Source organism: Apteryx rowi, unplaced genomic scaffold (assembly GCF_003343035.1).
Source record: "Apteryx rowi isolate R43461 unplaced genomic scaffold, aptRow1 scaffold_323, whole genome shotgun sequence".
In the NCBI taxonomy this organism is placed as follows: Eukaryota; Metazoa; Chordata; class Aves; order Apterygiformes; family Apterygidae; genus Apteryx; species Apteryx rowi.
This window is the reverse complement of record NW_020449675.1, coordinates 697,914-714,172: the sequence shown is the minus strand read 5'-3', so window position 1 is coordinate 714,172 and position 16,259 is coordinate 697,914. Positions and strand designations below refer to the sequence as shown.

The 16,259-nt window shown below is 60.3% G+C and overlaps 2 protein-coding genes across 3 annotated transcripts; both read right to left on the bottom strand.

Moving 5' to 3' along the window:
• Positions 1-276: 276 nt before the first annotated feature.
• Positions 277-7,973, bottom strand: DHX58 (DExH-box helicase 58). 2 transcript variants are annotated; one of them, XM_026071244.1, is made up of 13 exons: positions 7,882-7,973; positions 5,857-6,637; positions 5,377-5,578; positions 5,021-5,235; positions 4,569-4,685; positions 4,137-4,263; positions 3,813-3,995; positions 3,456-3,712; positions 3,014-3,163; positions 2,497-2,658; positions 1,983-2,173; positions 1,623-1,719; positions 277-1,260 (listed from the first exon to the last, which is right to left on the bottom strand). In XM_026071244.1, the coding sequence occupies exons 2-13, from the start codon at positions 6,022-6,024 to the stop codon at positions 1,081-1,083; spliced, it is 2,049 nt and encodes a 682-aa protein (XP_025927029.1). In that variant the 5' UTR covers positions 6,025-6,637; positions 7,882-7,973; the 3' UTR covers positions 277-1,080. The 2 variants fall into 2 exon arrangements, with proteins under 2 accessions (XP_025927029.1, XP_025927030.1); XM_026071245.1 differs by having other exon boundaries at positions 5,021-5,211.
• Positions 7,974-8,061: 88 nt separating this feature from the next.
• Positions 8,062-15,994, bottom strand: KAT2A (lysine acetyltransferase 2A). The gene is made up of 18 exons (XM_026071199.1): positions 15,935-15,994; positions 15,495-15,618; positions 15,225-15,370; positions 14,592-14,681; positions 13,804-13,985; positions 12,924-13,115; positions 12,638-12,744; positions 12,341-12,448; positions 12,100-12,236; positions 11,474-11,682; positions 11,266-11,392; positions 10,701-10,811; positions 10,473-10,616; positions 10,011-10,125; positions 9,466-9,502; positions 9,079-9,142; positions 8,621-8,705; positions 8,062-8,270 (listed from the first exon to the last, which is right to left on the bottom strand). Exons 1-18 carry the CDS (start codon positions 15,992-15,994, stop codon positions 8,077-8,079), a joined length of 2,232 nt encoding a protein of 743 aa, XP_025926984.1. The 3' UTR covers positions 8,062-8,076.
• Between the last annotated feature and the right edge of the window lie 265 nt (positions 15,995-16,259).

The window sequence follows — 16,259 nt, the reverse complement described above, 5'->3', positions numbered from 1 at the left end:
TGCGATGGGATGGGACCGTCCAGCTCAGGGGGCTCCACGCTGCCGTCTCAGCCTGCCCGCTCTCATCCGTGAGACACGCTGCAAGTGGAGCCTGAAGCTGCCTGCTATTTCCCACCCACGGAGCAGCGGCTGGGGCGGCAGCATCCCAGCCGCTTCCCATCAAGCTCTGATGAGGGCAGGAGGCATCAGCGCCTGGGCTGCCCAGGAGGGAGGGCTGCCCTGCATCAAACCTGCCTGCGCGCAGCGAGCTCTTGCAATGAACGAAACTGCCAGCACTTCACGTCCATCCAGCACACGCGTGCCAGGTTTTAATGGAGGACAATTAACCTCCTAAAGCAGATCAGAGACCACCAGAGAAAAGCTGGACATGTCCTGGGCCCACATAAAATAGCTGGTCCTCGTGTCACGGTAGTGTACAGGCTGCGGAAACAGCCAGGGAGGAGAGCAGCAGGGATGCCGCGGCTCCGCGAGCGCCGCAGTCTGGCACGGCCGGGCTTGCCAGGCCCCACGGAGCTGCACAGAGCCCCTGTAAACGGGGCTGGGAGCTCAGAGGGGCCTGGCAGAGGGCGAGGATGGGATCCCCGACACCCTCCTGCTCCTACAGACGCTCTCCTACGCCCCTGGGAAAGCAAAAAACCATCGGACGGTTCATTCCTGCGGGACAAGGCAGTGGCTGGCGGCAGAGCTGGGGAGGGGGCTTGGGGTCCTGCACCCCAGTGCCTCTGAGCACTGGGGGAAAGGGGGGCAAGGCGTGACATGGGGAGCAGCTAGACAGCGAGCAGGAAAGGGCTCAGGCTCTTTCCCATCCGAGTCCCTTGCCAGGTTTTTCTGGACCCTTCAGTCACTTCCATGAGAAACGGCCCTGGTGCCGGCATAGCGAAGCCTTCTCCCCCTGCGGTCACAGGCTCTAGCAAGGGACGTGTTGCAGCAGCTCAGTCTGTAGGGGAAAAGAGCTCACCGTGCTTCTGAGGAGCAAGCTGCAGCACTCTGTACACAGGGGCCGGGGGGAGGATCCCATGCCAAGGGATCCCATTGCCCCAGGAGGTGGCCTGGAATAGTCTCTTCTAAGCAGACCCCGCACTAGAAGGGCTGGTCTTCGATGCTGGAGCAGTACTCCAGGTAGTCAAACTCCTTAACGGAGAACGTCACGCTGCTCCACTTCTTGTACTTCCTCTTTTCAGCTGGTGTCTCCACCACGAAGTTTTTGATGCAGAGGATGGGCAACTTCACCCCCTGGTAGATCATCTCCATTCCCCAGTCCTGCGTGGGCAGAGAGGGGACAGTCACACAGCCCAGGACCCACAGTGCAGCATCCTAGTGCTGCAGGACCACGAACCCAACCCCACGCCTGGGTGCTGGAAGCAGCTCTTTGCTCTCAGGGTACGTCTCCCTCGGGAGACAGGTGCCCATGTCCACGTGCCCCATGTGCAGCGCACACGTCACACGGGCACGCGCCGAATGGAAGCACAGCCTCCGTTTCTTAGCCAGGATAATGAGCCAAGAGTTCATGCACAAGGCTAGTGACACAGCGCCTTCTGCCCTTCCACCTGTGACTCAGCTGCAGCTACGGGTGAGGGGCCACGAAAGCCAAACAGCCGGGGACTGCCACGTGCCTCGCTCACCTGACTGCACTCATTGCACACGATGCGGCATCCGGGCTCCCAGTCCTTGAAAGACCGCTCCAACTCCACTTTCCCAGGTGTGACTCTGTAATAAAGCCTGTGAGGAAGCGACCAAAAGGCACAGTAAGGAGGATGCTCCAGGGGACACAAATCAGGTAGCACACGCGCTCCCATACAAACGCAGTGCCACAAAGACCAAGGGACCTCCCGGTACTGGTTACCCCAAGAAAGAGGCCCACCGCAGCAACTCTGCCCCAACAACCTTGCTAGGGGATTGCTGCCATCTGCCCTGCCCAGCCCTAGGCAGAGCGTGTGACAGCTCACGTGAGGGACGCCTGACGGCCGGGGCTCTGCTCCTACCTGAAGAGGGGGTTGATGTTGACGTGGTGCATGCCCTCCACGGTGCGAATGTCACTGCCGTGGCACACCGCCATGTTGCAGTTGACACAGTAGAGGCAAGCGGTGCCTGGGTCATGCAACTGCCGCCTCTCGCTGTTCTTGGCTTCCTTCAGTTTCCAGCTGACAACGGCATTTCGCTGCAGCTCCGTGATCTGGAAAGATGGCAGGGAGGAGGCAGGACAGCAGGGAGGACATGGGTCAGTGCAGGTGTACCAGGGATGCAGACAGACCATAGACTCCGTGAAAGACACGGCCATGGAGAGATGCATCGCTCTGGAGAGAGCGGGGTGCGCAGCAGGAGAGACTTGCACAGCATGTGCACGCGCTGCCCTGCGCACCTCTGAAAGGCCAGCATTTTGCTTACGCCTCCTAGGATCTGGTGCTGCCCCAAGGGGAGAGCACACAGCCAAAAGCCAGCGTGCAGAGGGACGTGTCCAAGGGGCAGATGCAGGAAGAAGCTGTGCCAAGCGCTCACCTTGAGGCGGTACTCCCTCTCGGGCATGTCTTGCACCTTTCTGATCGCCCTGACCATGAGCTCTATGAGATCCTCGTTGAGCAGCTCCCGGGAGACCTCCCTGCTGCTTGCTTTGGCGAGGATGGAGTACACGCTGTTCTCGGCACGGGCACGGCCTCTGGCCTGCAGCAGAAGGGCACAAACGTCGCGGTCAGCGGGGACGGGCAGCAGCTGGCCCCCTCTCCTCTCCACCGTCAGCCCCGGGCTGCAGGGCCTCTGATGGCACTGCACACTCCTCCCCTGCATCCCCGTGAAGCCGGGTCTATCTTCCCACCCCGCTGCCGCGTTACAAGGAAACGCTCTGCCAAAGGCTGGGCTCACCCCGAGGGACCTCGCGGCCATTAGAGGGTGCACAGGGCACGAGGGGGCCCGCGCGTCCCAGCTGGGCAGCACTTGGGGCGTCCTGGCACGCCGTCACCATAGCAGGGCCGGGCACATGGAGCCAGGGAGAGCAGCTGGAGGGAGCCCGGCCAGCTACCTGCATCATGGCAATCTCGTTGGTCATCAGCCCGTAGCGAACCACGATGTTGCACTCCGGGATATCCAGGCCCTCCTCAGCCACGCTGGTTGAGAAGAGCAGGTTGAGGTCTCCCTTGCGGAACAACTCGATCACATCCTGCTGCTCGTTCTGGGAGGAAAGAGGGACAGATGCTTCAGCAGCTCCATCCTAGAGCAGGGTACGTGGGGGTTGCCTAGGGCTCCTAGTCCCTAGGAGCACCCACAGCCCCCACAAACATGCGAGCAGCAAGCTTCAGTGCCTGTGTGCAGAGCGGGTAGGGCAGGAAGGCTTCAGCTTTGGGCTCCTGGGATTCCCCACCCACTCCTTAGCATCCACTACACGGCTCCGCAGAAACTGATCTGGCCCTGGCCTCTCCCCTTAAGACCTGTAGCCCAAAAGGGTTGCGGAAGCCCCTATTCACCTGCGTCATGTGCTTGGTCTGGTTGCTGTAACCAGCCCCGGTGAGAACAGCAGCCCTGATGTCCAGCCCACGGAGCGACGCTGTGTCCTTCAGCCAGCTGCGCAGGCTGTGGGCACTCTGGCGGGTCCTGGTGAAAACGATGCCACGAGAAGTGCCCAGAGACTGGAACTGCTCCTGCAGGATCTCCTCCAGCTTGCTCAGCCGGGGGTTCTCGTACTGCTGGTTCCTGGCGAGCTCCAGCAAGCACATCCTGTTCTCTGTGCAGGGCAGATGGGGAATGAGAAGCGCTCCCTGCTCCCTCCAGGGTGGCCTGGACCCAAAACCCCCTGGCTGCACCCATCCAGGTCCTTCCTTTACCCTCAAACGTGGTAGCGAGGAAGCGCTCTGTTGGATCTTTCATGTCCCTTTCCAAGAGGTAGAACTCCCTGAGGCACTGGAAGGCGTCGATCATGCGCACCGTGTCGTTGATCAGCAAGGCGTCATTATACTTCCGCAGGTGCAGCGCACACACACGCCTCTTGCGACAAAACGTCTCTGCTGCTGTAGAGGGACAGGACGCGCCGTGGTCACAGCCTGGCCCCCTGGAACTATCAGCTCTACCTCTGCACACATCCTGCACGGGCTCAGCATCTCACCCTGCTCCTGCCCTGGGAACACCCTGCCTCCGCTCAGCCTCCTTACCGTTCTTCTCCAGCTCCACGATGCGCTGCTCATAAATCTGCGTGCCAAAGTCCTGCGGCAGGCCAGGTGAGCCCATGTACTGCTGGATCTGGTCCATGATTTTCTTCAGCTGCTCTCCAAAGGGGTCCTGGGAGCAAAGAAGGGCTCAGTATCCAAGGAATCAGGGAAGTTCAGGTACAGCTCAGAGAACATCTAGCCTAGGGTCAGGGGCTGTTTGCACAGCAGGACTCAGCTGGTTATGGGACCCCCCTGCATGAAAGCTCTGGGTCAACTGATTGCTTAGATTGTCTTGAGCTAAGCAGATGGAGGGACATAAACCTCCTAGGCGACGGCCTCCCCTCCGCTGCAGCGGAGCTCAGGGGCTTTGCTCAGAGAGGGTCCGCATCTTCTGCCCAGGGAGCACCCCTGGGGCTTCAACACGCCGCTCCTTACCTGCGCTCTCTCCTGACACAAGTTATACTGCTTCCTGGGCTGAGGGACTTGGGTCTGCAGGTGATGGAGGTGCTCCTGGGCCGACATGATTTTAGCAGTATCCAGGTTGGCACAGATCTAAAAGGGAGAAATCCCCACATCCAGACACTGGATGAACCACTACCGGGGCATTCCCCCCCCCAGCACCAGCTGTGCCACAGGGCCCAAAGAGCAGCTCAGTGCTGGCATCTCAACAAGTTTTGGGATGTCTCCGCTGTGCCCGGGCCAGCCAGCTGCACAGCATCTACACAGCAGGGTTATCAATCTCTGTCCCCCCGGGACACTCCCACAAACTGCTAGGAGAAGCCATACCGCAGCCCTAGGCTGTTACAGCCTTGCAATCCCTGGAGCCTATTCCCAGGCAGGAGCGCTCAGCACGCAGGATGGGAGGGCGCAGCCCACAGCCGACCCACCTGCAGGATGTGCTCCACAGCTCCTTCGAAGGACGTTGCACCCCCAGTGCCGGGTGATGCCGTCAGACCCAAGATCTGCGGCAGGTTCTGCCGCCCTCTCAGTTTGTGCTGGAGGTAGTTCAGCATGATTTTGTTGTAGATGGCATCCTTTTGCGTGTGGTGGCACTCGTCTATCACCAGCAGGGAAAAATCTGTGCCAGGGCGAGGGAGGAGATCTGAGATGAGCAACGCAGAAACAGGCTGGGAGCTGCAGTTGCTCAGCCAAGGGCAATCCCACACCATTCACCCTCCCCAACACAGTTACACGGAGAGGAACGAACCCCCTGTGACTGCGGTGTTTGGACCCTGCTACCCACCCGTCAGCTCCACATGCATGTCCTCCTCTTTGCTGACCAGTGCGTTCTGCAGGATCTGGGCAGTGCAGATCACAATGTCATTCTGCTTCACCACCCAGGCAAAGAAGAATTTCTGCTCGTTGTCCCCGCTGATGGCTGTGATCCTGAAGGCGTCCTGGAGCACGTGGAACTCCTTCTTGGCATGCTGGTCCACCAGGTGCACCTGCCAAAACCACACATTTCCCATGAGAAACCTGGCTGCCGGCAGCTCAGCCCCAGCCTGGAAACATCCCCCAGGGAGCAGTGCCGAGCCAACCTACCCGGCAGGCAGCAAGGGCTCGAAACGCGCACCCCGTTATCCCCCCAGGCAGGGGCCAGGGCTGTCGGACTGAATCGCCCCCGCGGAGAGCCTCGGGAGCAGCTGGGAAGGGTGGCTCAGGATGGACTTGCGCCCCTCGTTGCATCTCCCCTCTCCCCTCAAAGGCAGGAGCCCCCCAGTACCTTGTTGACCAGCACGGCCACCTTGCCCCGCTGCCTGGTCTCCAGGTGCCTCTTGCAGACGTAGACGGCGGCACGGGTCTTCCCGGCGCCCGTGGGCAGCCAGATGATGCTGTTCTCGCCGCCCAGGGCTGGGGTGATCACTTCCCACTGGTAGTCCCGCAGCTCCATCGCCAGCAGCGCCGCAGCGGCCTGGCCCAGGGAAGGCTCCAGAGCCCTGGCTTCCCCAGCCAGAAAACGAAACCCAGCAGCGGAGCTTCCTGCCAGGGAGCCCCAGCGAGGGGGGCCCCCGCCGGCAGCGCGCCCGGGCCCGGCTGCGAGCCCAGCCGAGCTGAGCCGAGCCGGGACGGGGTGAAGGGTCCCACCCTGCCGCCGCCTCCTCCCCAGCCGTGGTCGCAGCCCGGCTCCCCCGGGGCCTGCCCGGCTTGCAGCGCCCAGCGGCCCCCCCTCGGGGAGCCCTGCTCACAGGCAGAAAACGAAACCAGGCAGAGCCGGCCCACTGGGCGACCAAACCAGCCCAGCCGCTCCATCCACCACGGAGCTGGGCCCCAGCTCAGCCTCCTGCACCCCAGCTGGTCCATACGCTGCAGTTCGGACCCACGTGCTCTGACACCGCTCCGCTGCCCCCCTCCAAGCCCTGCTCCCCCGGAGGGCAGCAGCGAGCATCCCCGCATTCGGCCCCGGCTGCGATCCTGCTCTACTCGTCTCCTCCCTCCTCCAAGCAGCCCAGGCTGCCCACCAGCCCGGCCTCGGGGCAGGGCCCAATGCAAGGATGCAGCCAGGTCTGCACAAGTACGTTTATTTAAAAAAAAAAAAAAAAAAAAATCAGTCAAGTGGAATGGGTGGACGGGAACAGTTGGACAGGGCTGGGTCCCACCCCAGCGAGGCCAGCAAGCCTGTGGAGCAGCACCAGCGTCCCCACAGCAAGGACAGCACAGACAATAAGGCAGCAGGCGTTAAGCGAGTGAGGGCAGGCAGGCGGGGGGTAAGTTAATGCTACAGTCGGACGCTCCCCCTGCACTGTTCCCAGGGAGGCACAGGGGGAACGTGGCCCATGAGGTGCAAGGACAGGGGCAGTGAGGACGGGGCACTAGCGGGAGCCAGCCCTGCAACCCAGGTGCAGGAGGGGAGTACAGGTGCTCAGGCCCAACTCTGCTGTCTCATGGCTTGGGGAGCAAGCGAGAGCAGGGGCCAGCAGATGCTGGGCATCCCGACTGCATAGGGGAGCAAGGGAGCCTGGAGAGCAGAAGCTGGAAGAGTGGCAAGGGCAGCCTGCCTGCTCCACCGCCACCAGGGAGGCGAGGGGCAGCCCCAGCAGGTAGGGAGAGCCCTGAAGCTGGGAGCAGGCAGGTAGGACTGTGCGAGCTGCAGCTGCGCACAGAGCAGCCAGGCACTGGGCTGGCTCAGAGGCAAGGCAGGGCTGGGACAGGAGCCCAGCGCCGTGGCCAGGGCCGGAGTGTCACGGGCAGGAGAAGGCCTGCCCCTGCATGCAGGGAAGAGCAGAAAAGGAGACAGCGGGGAGCGCTGATGCGCAGGGGGCAGAGCGCCTAGCCGCAGCAGGGAACCCACCCAAGAGCCTGGACCCAGAGCAGCGTCTCTGCCCCCGCTCCCCGGAGGCGGCAGGGCTGAGCCCCGCTGTACACTCCAGGAGAGGGGCAGGTGCTGTGTGCGTGCGCAGCGTGCCGGCCCTGGGGAGCGGCGCTGCACCCCGGCGGTTGGCAGGAACGGTGGCCCGTGCAGAAAAACGAAGCACTTATGTGCCACAGCCCTGGGGCTGCCCTTTTTGCTAACAGAGCCAGGGCAGAAGGCACATCCCTTGGGGGAGAGGGGAGCACAGGTAGCAGGGGGTCTCCCAGCCCTGCACAGAGCAGGGACAGGGAGAGGCTGTACCCTAGTGCCGACCCTGCTCCGGGCAGTCCCTCAGAAGCTGCTGCTCCAGCCCTGCTGCTCATGCAGCTCCCAAGGAGAGAGGCTGCCAACACCACCAGGATAAAAGGTAGTTCCAAGCACAGGGCAGCCCCCGCTCACCTTGGCCCCAGAAGAGGGAAGACCCAGCTCCCCCAGGCTGTTCAGCAGCAACAAACCCTCCAACAGCCCCTACTCAGCTGAGCAGGGCTCAGAGTCCCTTGGGGGTCAACAGCAGCCCTGTCCCTCCCAGGCTGTGCCCAGGGGGAAGCAGGGACTCGGGGTCCTGATGGCCAAGGAGAAACCAGGTCAGCTCCTCTACTTGTCAATGAGCCCCCCTTCCTTGAGCTTGAAGTAGAAGAACTTCTCCAAAGTGTTGGCACACTTGCAGTAGTCGCTGTCAGGCGGGTTGTACTCGCGGCAGTTGGTGATGATGCGCTGCAGGTCGGCAATGAACAGCTTCTTGGTGACGTAGTAGCGATTCTTCAAGCGCTCGGTCATGGTCTTCAGGTCTGGGGGTTGCGGGAGGGGGGAAGGGTGAGACCCCATCATGCCTCTGCACTCCCCTCCCCAGCCCTGCTCGCCTGCCCTTGCCCTCCCACCCGCCCCCAGGCACAGAGGAGGCAGCTTCCCCCCACATCGTGGGGCCAGACACCAACCAAGACACCCCGACTTGCCCCTCTCTCTTCAGCCCCTCTCCTTAGCAGAGCGCTAATCACGAAACCCTCTCCCCAGCTCCGAGTCTGAGGACCAGCCCGGCACCTCGGCTCTACGCAGCACGCAGCTCAGGGCCCAGGGCAGAGCAGGCTGCAGCCTTCCCTCCCATGTTTCTGCCTCACGAGGGCAGGGCAGAACTGCCTACCGATGGGGAAGCGGATGATTTCGTAGTAGTCCGGTGCCTCCGACTTCTTCACGGGCTCCATGAAGGGCCACGCGCTGGGGTGGGTCTGCGGAGAGGGCAGGTCACAGCAGTGAGAAGGCAGGCAGCACCCACCTTCCCCAGCAGGCCAGCTCCCAATGCCTGACCCAGTCCCACGCCCCCGGCACTGCGTCCACGGGCCAGCACACTCTGCCAGGGCAGGATTAGGAGCAGAGATGGGAGCTGTGCCTGGGTCAGCCTAACCTTTCCCCCACAGCAGAGAGCAAGGCCAGAGGAGCTCCAAGACAACCTGCCCATGGGGAGGCTGTTCCAAGGGCTGCCAGAGGGGACAAATGCCACAGCAAAAGGGCACATAGTCTATCTGGATGTCTTCACAGCCCAGCTTGCTCTCAGCCAAGATCCATCCCCTCACCCTGACCCATCCCCTTCTGTTCCCACACCTTGATCTGGGCCAGAAGGTTCTTCAGGGTGTTGTAGAGTTGGTCTGGATCCTTCAGCTCTTTTCTGCAGGAACAAAATCGCATAGTCCATCAGCCCCAAGCATGGGCAGCCTCTCCATCCCAGCAGGCAGGTGTGCGCTGTGGCTCGGTCCCCTCTCTCCCTTCATGGTCCCCCCTGCGAGGCAAGTCCTGCTCCCCGCCAGCCACAGCTCTCACCACGTCATGTTTAACATCCCCACTGCTAGTGCTGGGTCACCGCTGAGGGCCCAGACAGCCTCCAGTCGCTGCCAGGAGTGAGGTACAACAGCTGGCGTGAGCCGGCTCCCCCGACAGCCCAGTTGACTGTAAGAAACAGCTGTTTTCATTCCCACAGAGACCAGCACTTACCCCTTCTCCTTCCCCAAAGGTTTCCATCCTGTTTCTCCTGGAAGACAAGAGTCAGCATCACCACAGGGCTGTGCCCCCAAGGCATCAGGCATCCAGCACCCTGCTGAGTGATCAGTACAGGCCACTGCCTCTCCCCAGCCACCCCTCCACCATCCCAGAACAGCCCAGCCACGACCAGCCCTGTGCTCAGATTGACAAGGGTTGTCCCCACATCATCACCTACAGCAAATCAAGGGGACGTGTCAGAGCCTGTGACCATGCACCCCAGACCATGGCACAGGTAGGACTGAGCAAAGCTGCCCCATCCCCTGCAGTGCAGGCGCTGGGGTGAAGAGCTGTAAGCCGTTCTTGCAAAGAGAGCTCCAGCACACAGACCTCGGCTGCACTGCCATTCTGTGTGGTGATAGGACAGTGCGGTCCCATGGCCTGGCCATGAGGTGGTAACTGCAGGATCAACGGCAGAAGGGGCTGGCACCGGTGCTGTAGCCTAGGAGGGAGCTCTTCAGCAAGACACCCCTTTTCTGGTAGAAGCAAGCAAGACTCACGAATGCCAGGGACACTCTCAATAGGGATCTGCCGCACGCCCTCCTTGAAGCAGGTCAGGCCAGGGTAGACCTTGCGGATCTGCGCTTGCTTCCTCTCAATCAGCTTCTTGATAATCTGTGGTAGGAGGGAAGGATGTTTTAGGCACTGCAGGACTTGCTCTGACGCTCCATGGAGCAAAATTATGACACAAGGCCCTGGCAGATCTAAAGCAATGGGCTGTACCATCCACCCGCCCAAGGCCAAAGCCAATCCCTGCCACTGTAAGTGCCACCACAACGTCCCCTCTCTTGCCTGCAAGCTTGTTTCTAGGGGAGACTTCAGGAGATGGTTCCCAAGGGCTGGCATATCCCCATCACCTCACCCTCTGCTTTTCAGCTGAAGGCAGCTCCAGCACGGGGGAAGGCTGGCAGGAGCCAGGGCAAGCACAGCCTGGACAGCACCTGCCTGCCCACAGGAGATACCTCCTTCTGCTTCTTGATGATGTGGGAGAGCTCAGTGTAGGGGATCCGGGGGTTCAGCTCACACTCCATCAGGGTTGCCCCCTCGTAGTCCTTGATGTAGCCCAGGTAGCGGCTCTTAGGAACTTTGATGTCCTTAGAGAAACCCTAGGAGGGAGAGGGCAGGTCAGGAGTAGCTTGTTAGCAGGAGGGCCTGGCCTGAAGGGTGCCAGTACAGGGGAAGGAGCTCACCTGCTTCTTGAAGTAGCCGATGGCATACTCATCAGCATAGGTCAGGAAGTACAGGATGTTGTGCTTGATGTGGTACTCCTTCAGGTGGTTCATCAGGTGTGTCCCATAGCCCTGGGGGAACTGCCGTGAGACAGGTGCCCCCGCACACTATGGGACCCCAGGCAGCCTGGGGGTCACAGACAAGATGCACGGTCCTTCTGCCCACAGCCTCTCTTGCACCCCACAGACAGGGACAGCATGTCCTGCCCAAGATGAGTTTGGCAGAAGGACACCCACACATTGCTCCATCTCAGGAATAGCCAGCACCAAGCAGGGTCAGACTCTAGAGCAGGTCTGGCTACCGAGAGGTTGGGATTACATCCATGTGCTCTGCCATGGTTGAGCCACTCAGCTCACGCTTCCTTTGCAGCTAGAGCAGGACCTCAGGCACATCCTGCCGCCTCTCAGCCCCCGTTAGCCCAGTCCACCCTAACATCCCCCAGCTCCTCCTCACGCTGTGACTACTGTACTCTGCTTTGAAGGGACCCATGCACCCTGCACACCACCAGCCTCTCCCCGCCTTCACCTTCACTTGCTCATTCGATGTCACAGCGCAAAAGACTATCTCTGTGAACCCCTGGGTCGGGAACATCCGGAAGCAGATCCCCCCGATCACTCTGCCATCCTTGATCAGAGCCAGGGTCTTGTGTTTTCTGTTGGCGGCAAGGCAGAGAGTGAGGAAGGGAGCTCCCTACACCAGCCCAGCACCAGGCGCTCCCCTCTGAGCTACATACGGGTCGAAGACAAGGCGTGTGATGTACTCCTTGGGCATGCGGGGCAGCTGGTGCGAGAAAACATTCTGCAAACCCACCAGCCACATCAGGATCTTCTTGTTGGACTTCTGCGAGAGCGAGTTGCCGATGACGTGGAACTCAATGATGCCACGTCTCTCCTCCAGCCGGGCGGTCTCATCCCGTGCCGCATTTGCTGACAGCAGGCTGGTCTGGGAGGAGATGCAGGCAGGTTAGACTGGCCCCACAAATACCCTCCCTGGGAGAAAGCTCAGGCGCCTACAGGCCCAGCCAAATCAGAAAGGYGCCTCTCTGGGTACTAGCTCCTGGAGGGTCAAAGGGGAGCACAGGGCACCCTGTGCTTAGCTCTCTGCTCAACTAAAGCATCGCTGTGCGGAGACTTCCCCCTCCCAGCTCCAACAACACACCGCCCAGGCACCAGGACCCAGCTCTGGGAAGGTCAGTGCTGGCACAGGCACTCAGAGGCAGCGCTGCCAGCACCTGCTGGGCAGGGACCACAGACGAGCCCTTTGCAATGCCAGCTTAGGTCCTGGCAACACTGGCAAGAGCTGGCTGCTCTTTCTAGCCAGCTTCGTGGTGCATTCTCAGCATGCCCCCCTGCCACATACCTCAGGGCCCAGCATGGCGGCAGGGTCTGTGATGGTCAGCATGACCTCATTCACCAGCTCCATGGGAATATCACCCATGACACGAATCCGTTTGGCATCTTCCAGGGTCAGGCTCTCAGGCAGCTTCCGCTTCTCACCTGGGGAAGCAGAGCAGCACATCAGAGCCAGATGCTAGGAAGGAGTCTGCTGGGACCAAAGAAAGTCTCAGCTCCCTCCAGGGCTGGGCCCAGACCAGCATTACCTGGCATAGGCTCTGGGGTGCTGGAATCCATGTTTGCTGAAGAGCTGCTGTTGCTGAGCTTCTTGCTGAAGAGTGGAGTGGTGGGCACAGCAACGGTGCTGACTGCGGCTGGAAGAAACCAACAATACCCRAGACTGGCAAAAAGCACCTCATTATGCACTGAAGAAGCATGTGCATCAGTCCAGCCATAGCTCCTGTTGAGTGCTGTACCCCACCACTACAGGCAAAAGCATCGCCCACACCCAGGTCATTTATCCTGGCAGCTCCCAATGCACGGCAAACTGCTCCCCAAGATACCTGGGCGAGACACCAGCTGGCCACCCTCCGTGGCAGGTACTGTGAAATCAGCCTCCCAGATAGGAGAGTTCTCCCCATAGATCTCCTCCTCCAGCATCGACAGGAACCTGGGCAGGGAATGGCACATTAGCTAGCGAGCTGGAGCATGTGCAGCCCCACCGCTCAGCATGCAGCAGGCAACACAAATGGACACACTCAGGGCAGGGAAAGACAGCACCCGGGCAAGCACCCCTCAGGGAGGAGACCCTCACCAAAGGYGCATCCCCTCCCCACAACGGGCACCTACTTGGGGAAGTGGGTGAGGATCAGTGTCCGCTTCTCTGGCACTAGCTTGTCCTTCTCTACCCGAAACTTCTCCAGCAGCTGCCGGCGGGTGACCGTGAAGATGGACTTCAGGAGGCTGCGCCCRAAGACGTGGGTGGTCTCATAGCGGGGAAGGCTGTCGCAGCTCTGCGGCACATGGCAGTAGCACAGCCACCTAGGAAACAACGGAGCACACGCTCCCACTGACTTGTCCACTGGCTAGGGACCAGCAACCCCTGAGCATCAGCATCYCCTCTGGGACAAGTGCTGGTACAAGGGACCTCCTTGGGAAAAAGGGYAGGGACAGCAGGAATCCAGGGGGGAGACTGCTTCCAAATAACAGAGGCCATGACCCATCCCCAACCTCCCAGCCATCTGTGGGACATGTGCTCTGGCCGCCCAGCCCTAGGAGAAAGGGAGCACTTGTGACTTCCAAGTCCAGACTCTCCTGTACACATGGCAGCATGTGGCCTGCTGGCATACGYACTGCGATGTCTAAGACCATGGACCAATGATCCAGGAGAGCTGTCAGGACTCAAGAGACACAAGCCAGAGTATCCATGAAGGTGTGAGGCTCACAGTGTTCTGGACACACAGTGCAACTCATGAGTGCCCCTGGGGTCTGCGGGGTTCAGACACCAGTGCTGCAGGGTCAGACCAAACGAGACAGGGACCAGAAGAGAAGCTTCCTGGTTCCCACTTGCCAGTCCCCAAACCAGTGTGCGCCTAGACTGTGGGGCTGGGAAGAGGCAGAAGATACAAGGAACCACCAGTCAGCCCTGAACAGAGACCAGAGGAGCCGTGCAGACCCTGACTCTGCCCCAGAAGCTGGCTGGGCTCAGACCCTCCTCCCCCTCACTCACCTCGTGTAGTTGACCTTGTAGGTAGCCACATCGTCATTCTGYGAGCGCTGGCGGAACTGGGATGGCGTCTCCAGCTTCCAGTAGTTGAGACAAAGCAGGAACATCTTTGAGAGCTCGTACATTGTCTGCCGCTCCTTGGGTGGCAGGTGGCTGAACTTGTACTGGACAAAGTTCAAGACTCCCTGGGAGAGAGGAAGGGGGGATGGCGAAGGGGTGCCAAGCACTGGAGAGAGCCCCAGCCAGGGCTGCAAGTCCCAAGCCACAGTCACAAGAGCATCTGGAGAGCCCAGGCCTGAGACAGCAGGTCAGAAACATGTCAAAGGCCTATGCAAGAGGCCTAGGGAGAGAGCAGAAGCAAGATGGGCCATCACTGGCCAGCACTTACATTCCTACTCAGCACACCTCATCCCCAGCCATCCTGGCTCTCTTGCTAATGATTTATTCCCAGGGACAAAGACTGGCACCACCCGGACCCAAACACACTTCCTGGCAACACAATGCTGCAGCAAAACACAATCCAGTACGCTGCCGAGAACTTGAATCTGAGCTTGCGATGTGATGACTAGGAATCACCAAGTTGCAAAAAGACGCCCTTTATTTTCACATTGTTAGGGGAAATGCTGGGGCTGAAAACCACAAAATGGGATTGGAGAAAGAAGTATCAGTCCCTTCAGTGGTATGCACCAAAGAGGGCACAAGCAGGCACATGGCCTTTACCCAGCACTAGAACCATGCAAGAGCAGCAAAACACAGGACAAGTCATCAGCGCAACAGAGCTTTGGCATCACCTGCTCAATGTTCGGTTTCTCAAAAGGGGGGCTCCCCAGGGACCCCTCAACTACAGGCTGGCTCATCTGCAGGATGCATTTCCTCAGGAGCTGCAAAGACAGCATCAGACACGGTTACTGTTTTAATGCCAAGGTCCCAAGAAACAGGCCAGGCCATCATCTGGTGGGAGCAGCACAACACCAGTGGCCTGCTATGGGGTTGCACCAATTTACGCGGCTGAAAAACGTGCCAGGGCCCATTTCAGAAAATGCCTGTTTCTTCCCTGAAAACTGCTCTCCCAGGTGAATTCAACACAGGGAAAGCAGATGGCTTCAAGGAAAGATCCCAGTTTTTCAGGTTTCTGGCTGGGCTGGTTGGACAGCCACAGACGGAAAAACACTTTATTTACAATTAGACAGACACAGACCAGGGAATAAAAAGACGACACCCTGGCAGCCCCCCATTCCCTTCTCCTGCCTCCCATCATTCGGCACAAAACCAAGCACAGAGATCCTTCTGCACCTGGCACATTGCACGGGACAGCGGAGAGAGGGCAAGAAGCCGATCATGTCAGCTCCCCCAGCACTGCTGAGACCGCTGAGCGGAGTTCTGCAGTGAGGGGGGAAGTTAGACCTGACGAGCACCAGACGTACCTTGAACAGGTAGAAGTACACCTGCTTGGTGTCTGTGTCCTCCTCCTTGTGGACTGACATGAAGAGGTTTTCAACGTCCACCACCATGCCCAGCAGCCGGTTAATCTCTTCCTCCGAGACATTCTCCAAGTGGGACACGTGGTCCGCTGCGGTGGAGAGTGAGCCGTTGTGAGACCCACGTGCTCAGCACCCCTCGCCACCCAGGGAGCCCCGTCAGAGCCGCGCCAGGTCCCAGCCACCGCTCCCAGACCCTGTGCCGCAGCAGGTTACCTAACGCGTGTCCGCAGCTCCGGCAGGGCTCGCTCAGGTTGGTCACAGGCTGCTGCAGGTCCATGCGGGGGGCGGTGGGCGGGTTGGGGTTCTTCCAGCCATTGCACTTACAGGCGTCGTTGGCCTAGGACAAGAGAGGCCATCGAGCAGCAATCCCATGTGCTGCCTCGTACCAAGGCTGTTGCTTTCTGAGGACAAACAGCTCTGTCCCCAGCCCCTGCATCAAAGCCTCCTTGATTCTCCAAACCGCTGCCTGTGCTACTGATGCCAGCCCCCATTCCTGGTGTACAGCATTCACTCCTGGCTTCCCTCAGCACCCTGCCTGACCCAGCAGCCCAACACTCAGGTGCCCACATCCCACAGTACCAACCCTAGCACAGCTCAGTGCCCACGCAGACGTTCACAGTGCTCCCTTCCCACGTCTGGCCTAACATCCCCACCCTTAAACCTTCCATGCGCAGCTCAGCACCCCCGTGTGCCCCCAGCATCCCTCTCTCCATAATCCCCTGAGCACAGCCCCGGATCCTGTACAGCCCAGACCTACCTCCCTGCAACCCACGCTCAGYCCAGCCTCCCTCTCTCCCCCTTTCCCCCTCGCACAGGCCAGGATCCTGAACCCCCTGCACAACCCAGCACCTCTCCTTGCACACTCCCACACGCAACCCGGCATCTGCGTCCTGTGCACAACCCAGAACCCTTCTCTTCGCCTTTCCCAAAGCACGACATAGGACCCATGCACGGCCCAGGGCCCCCCTCCCGCGCCCC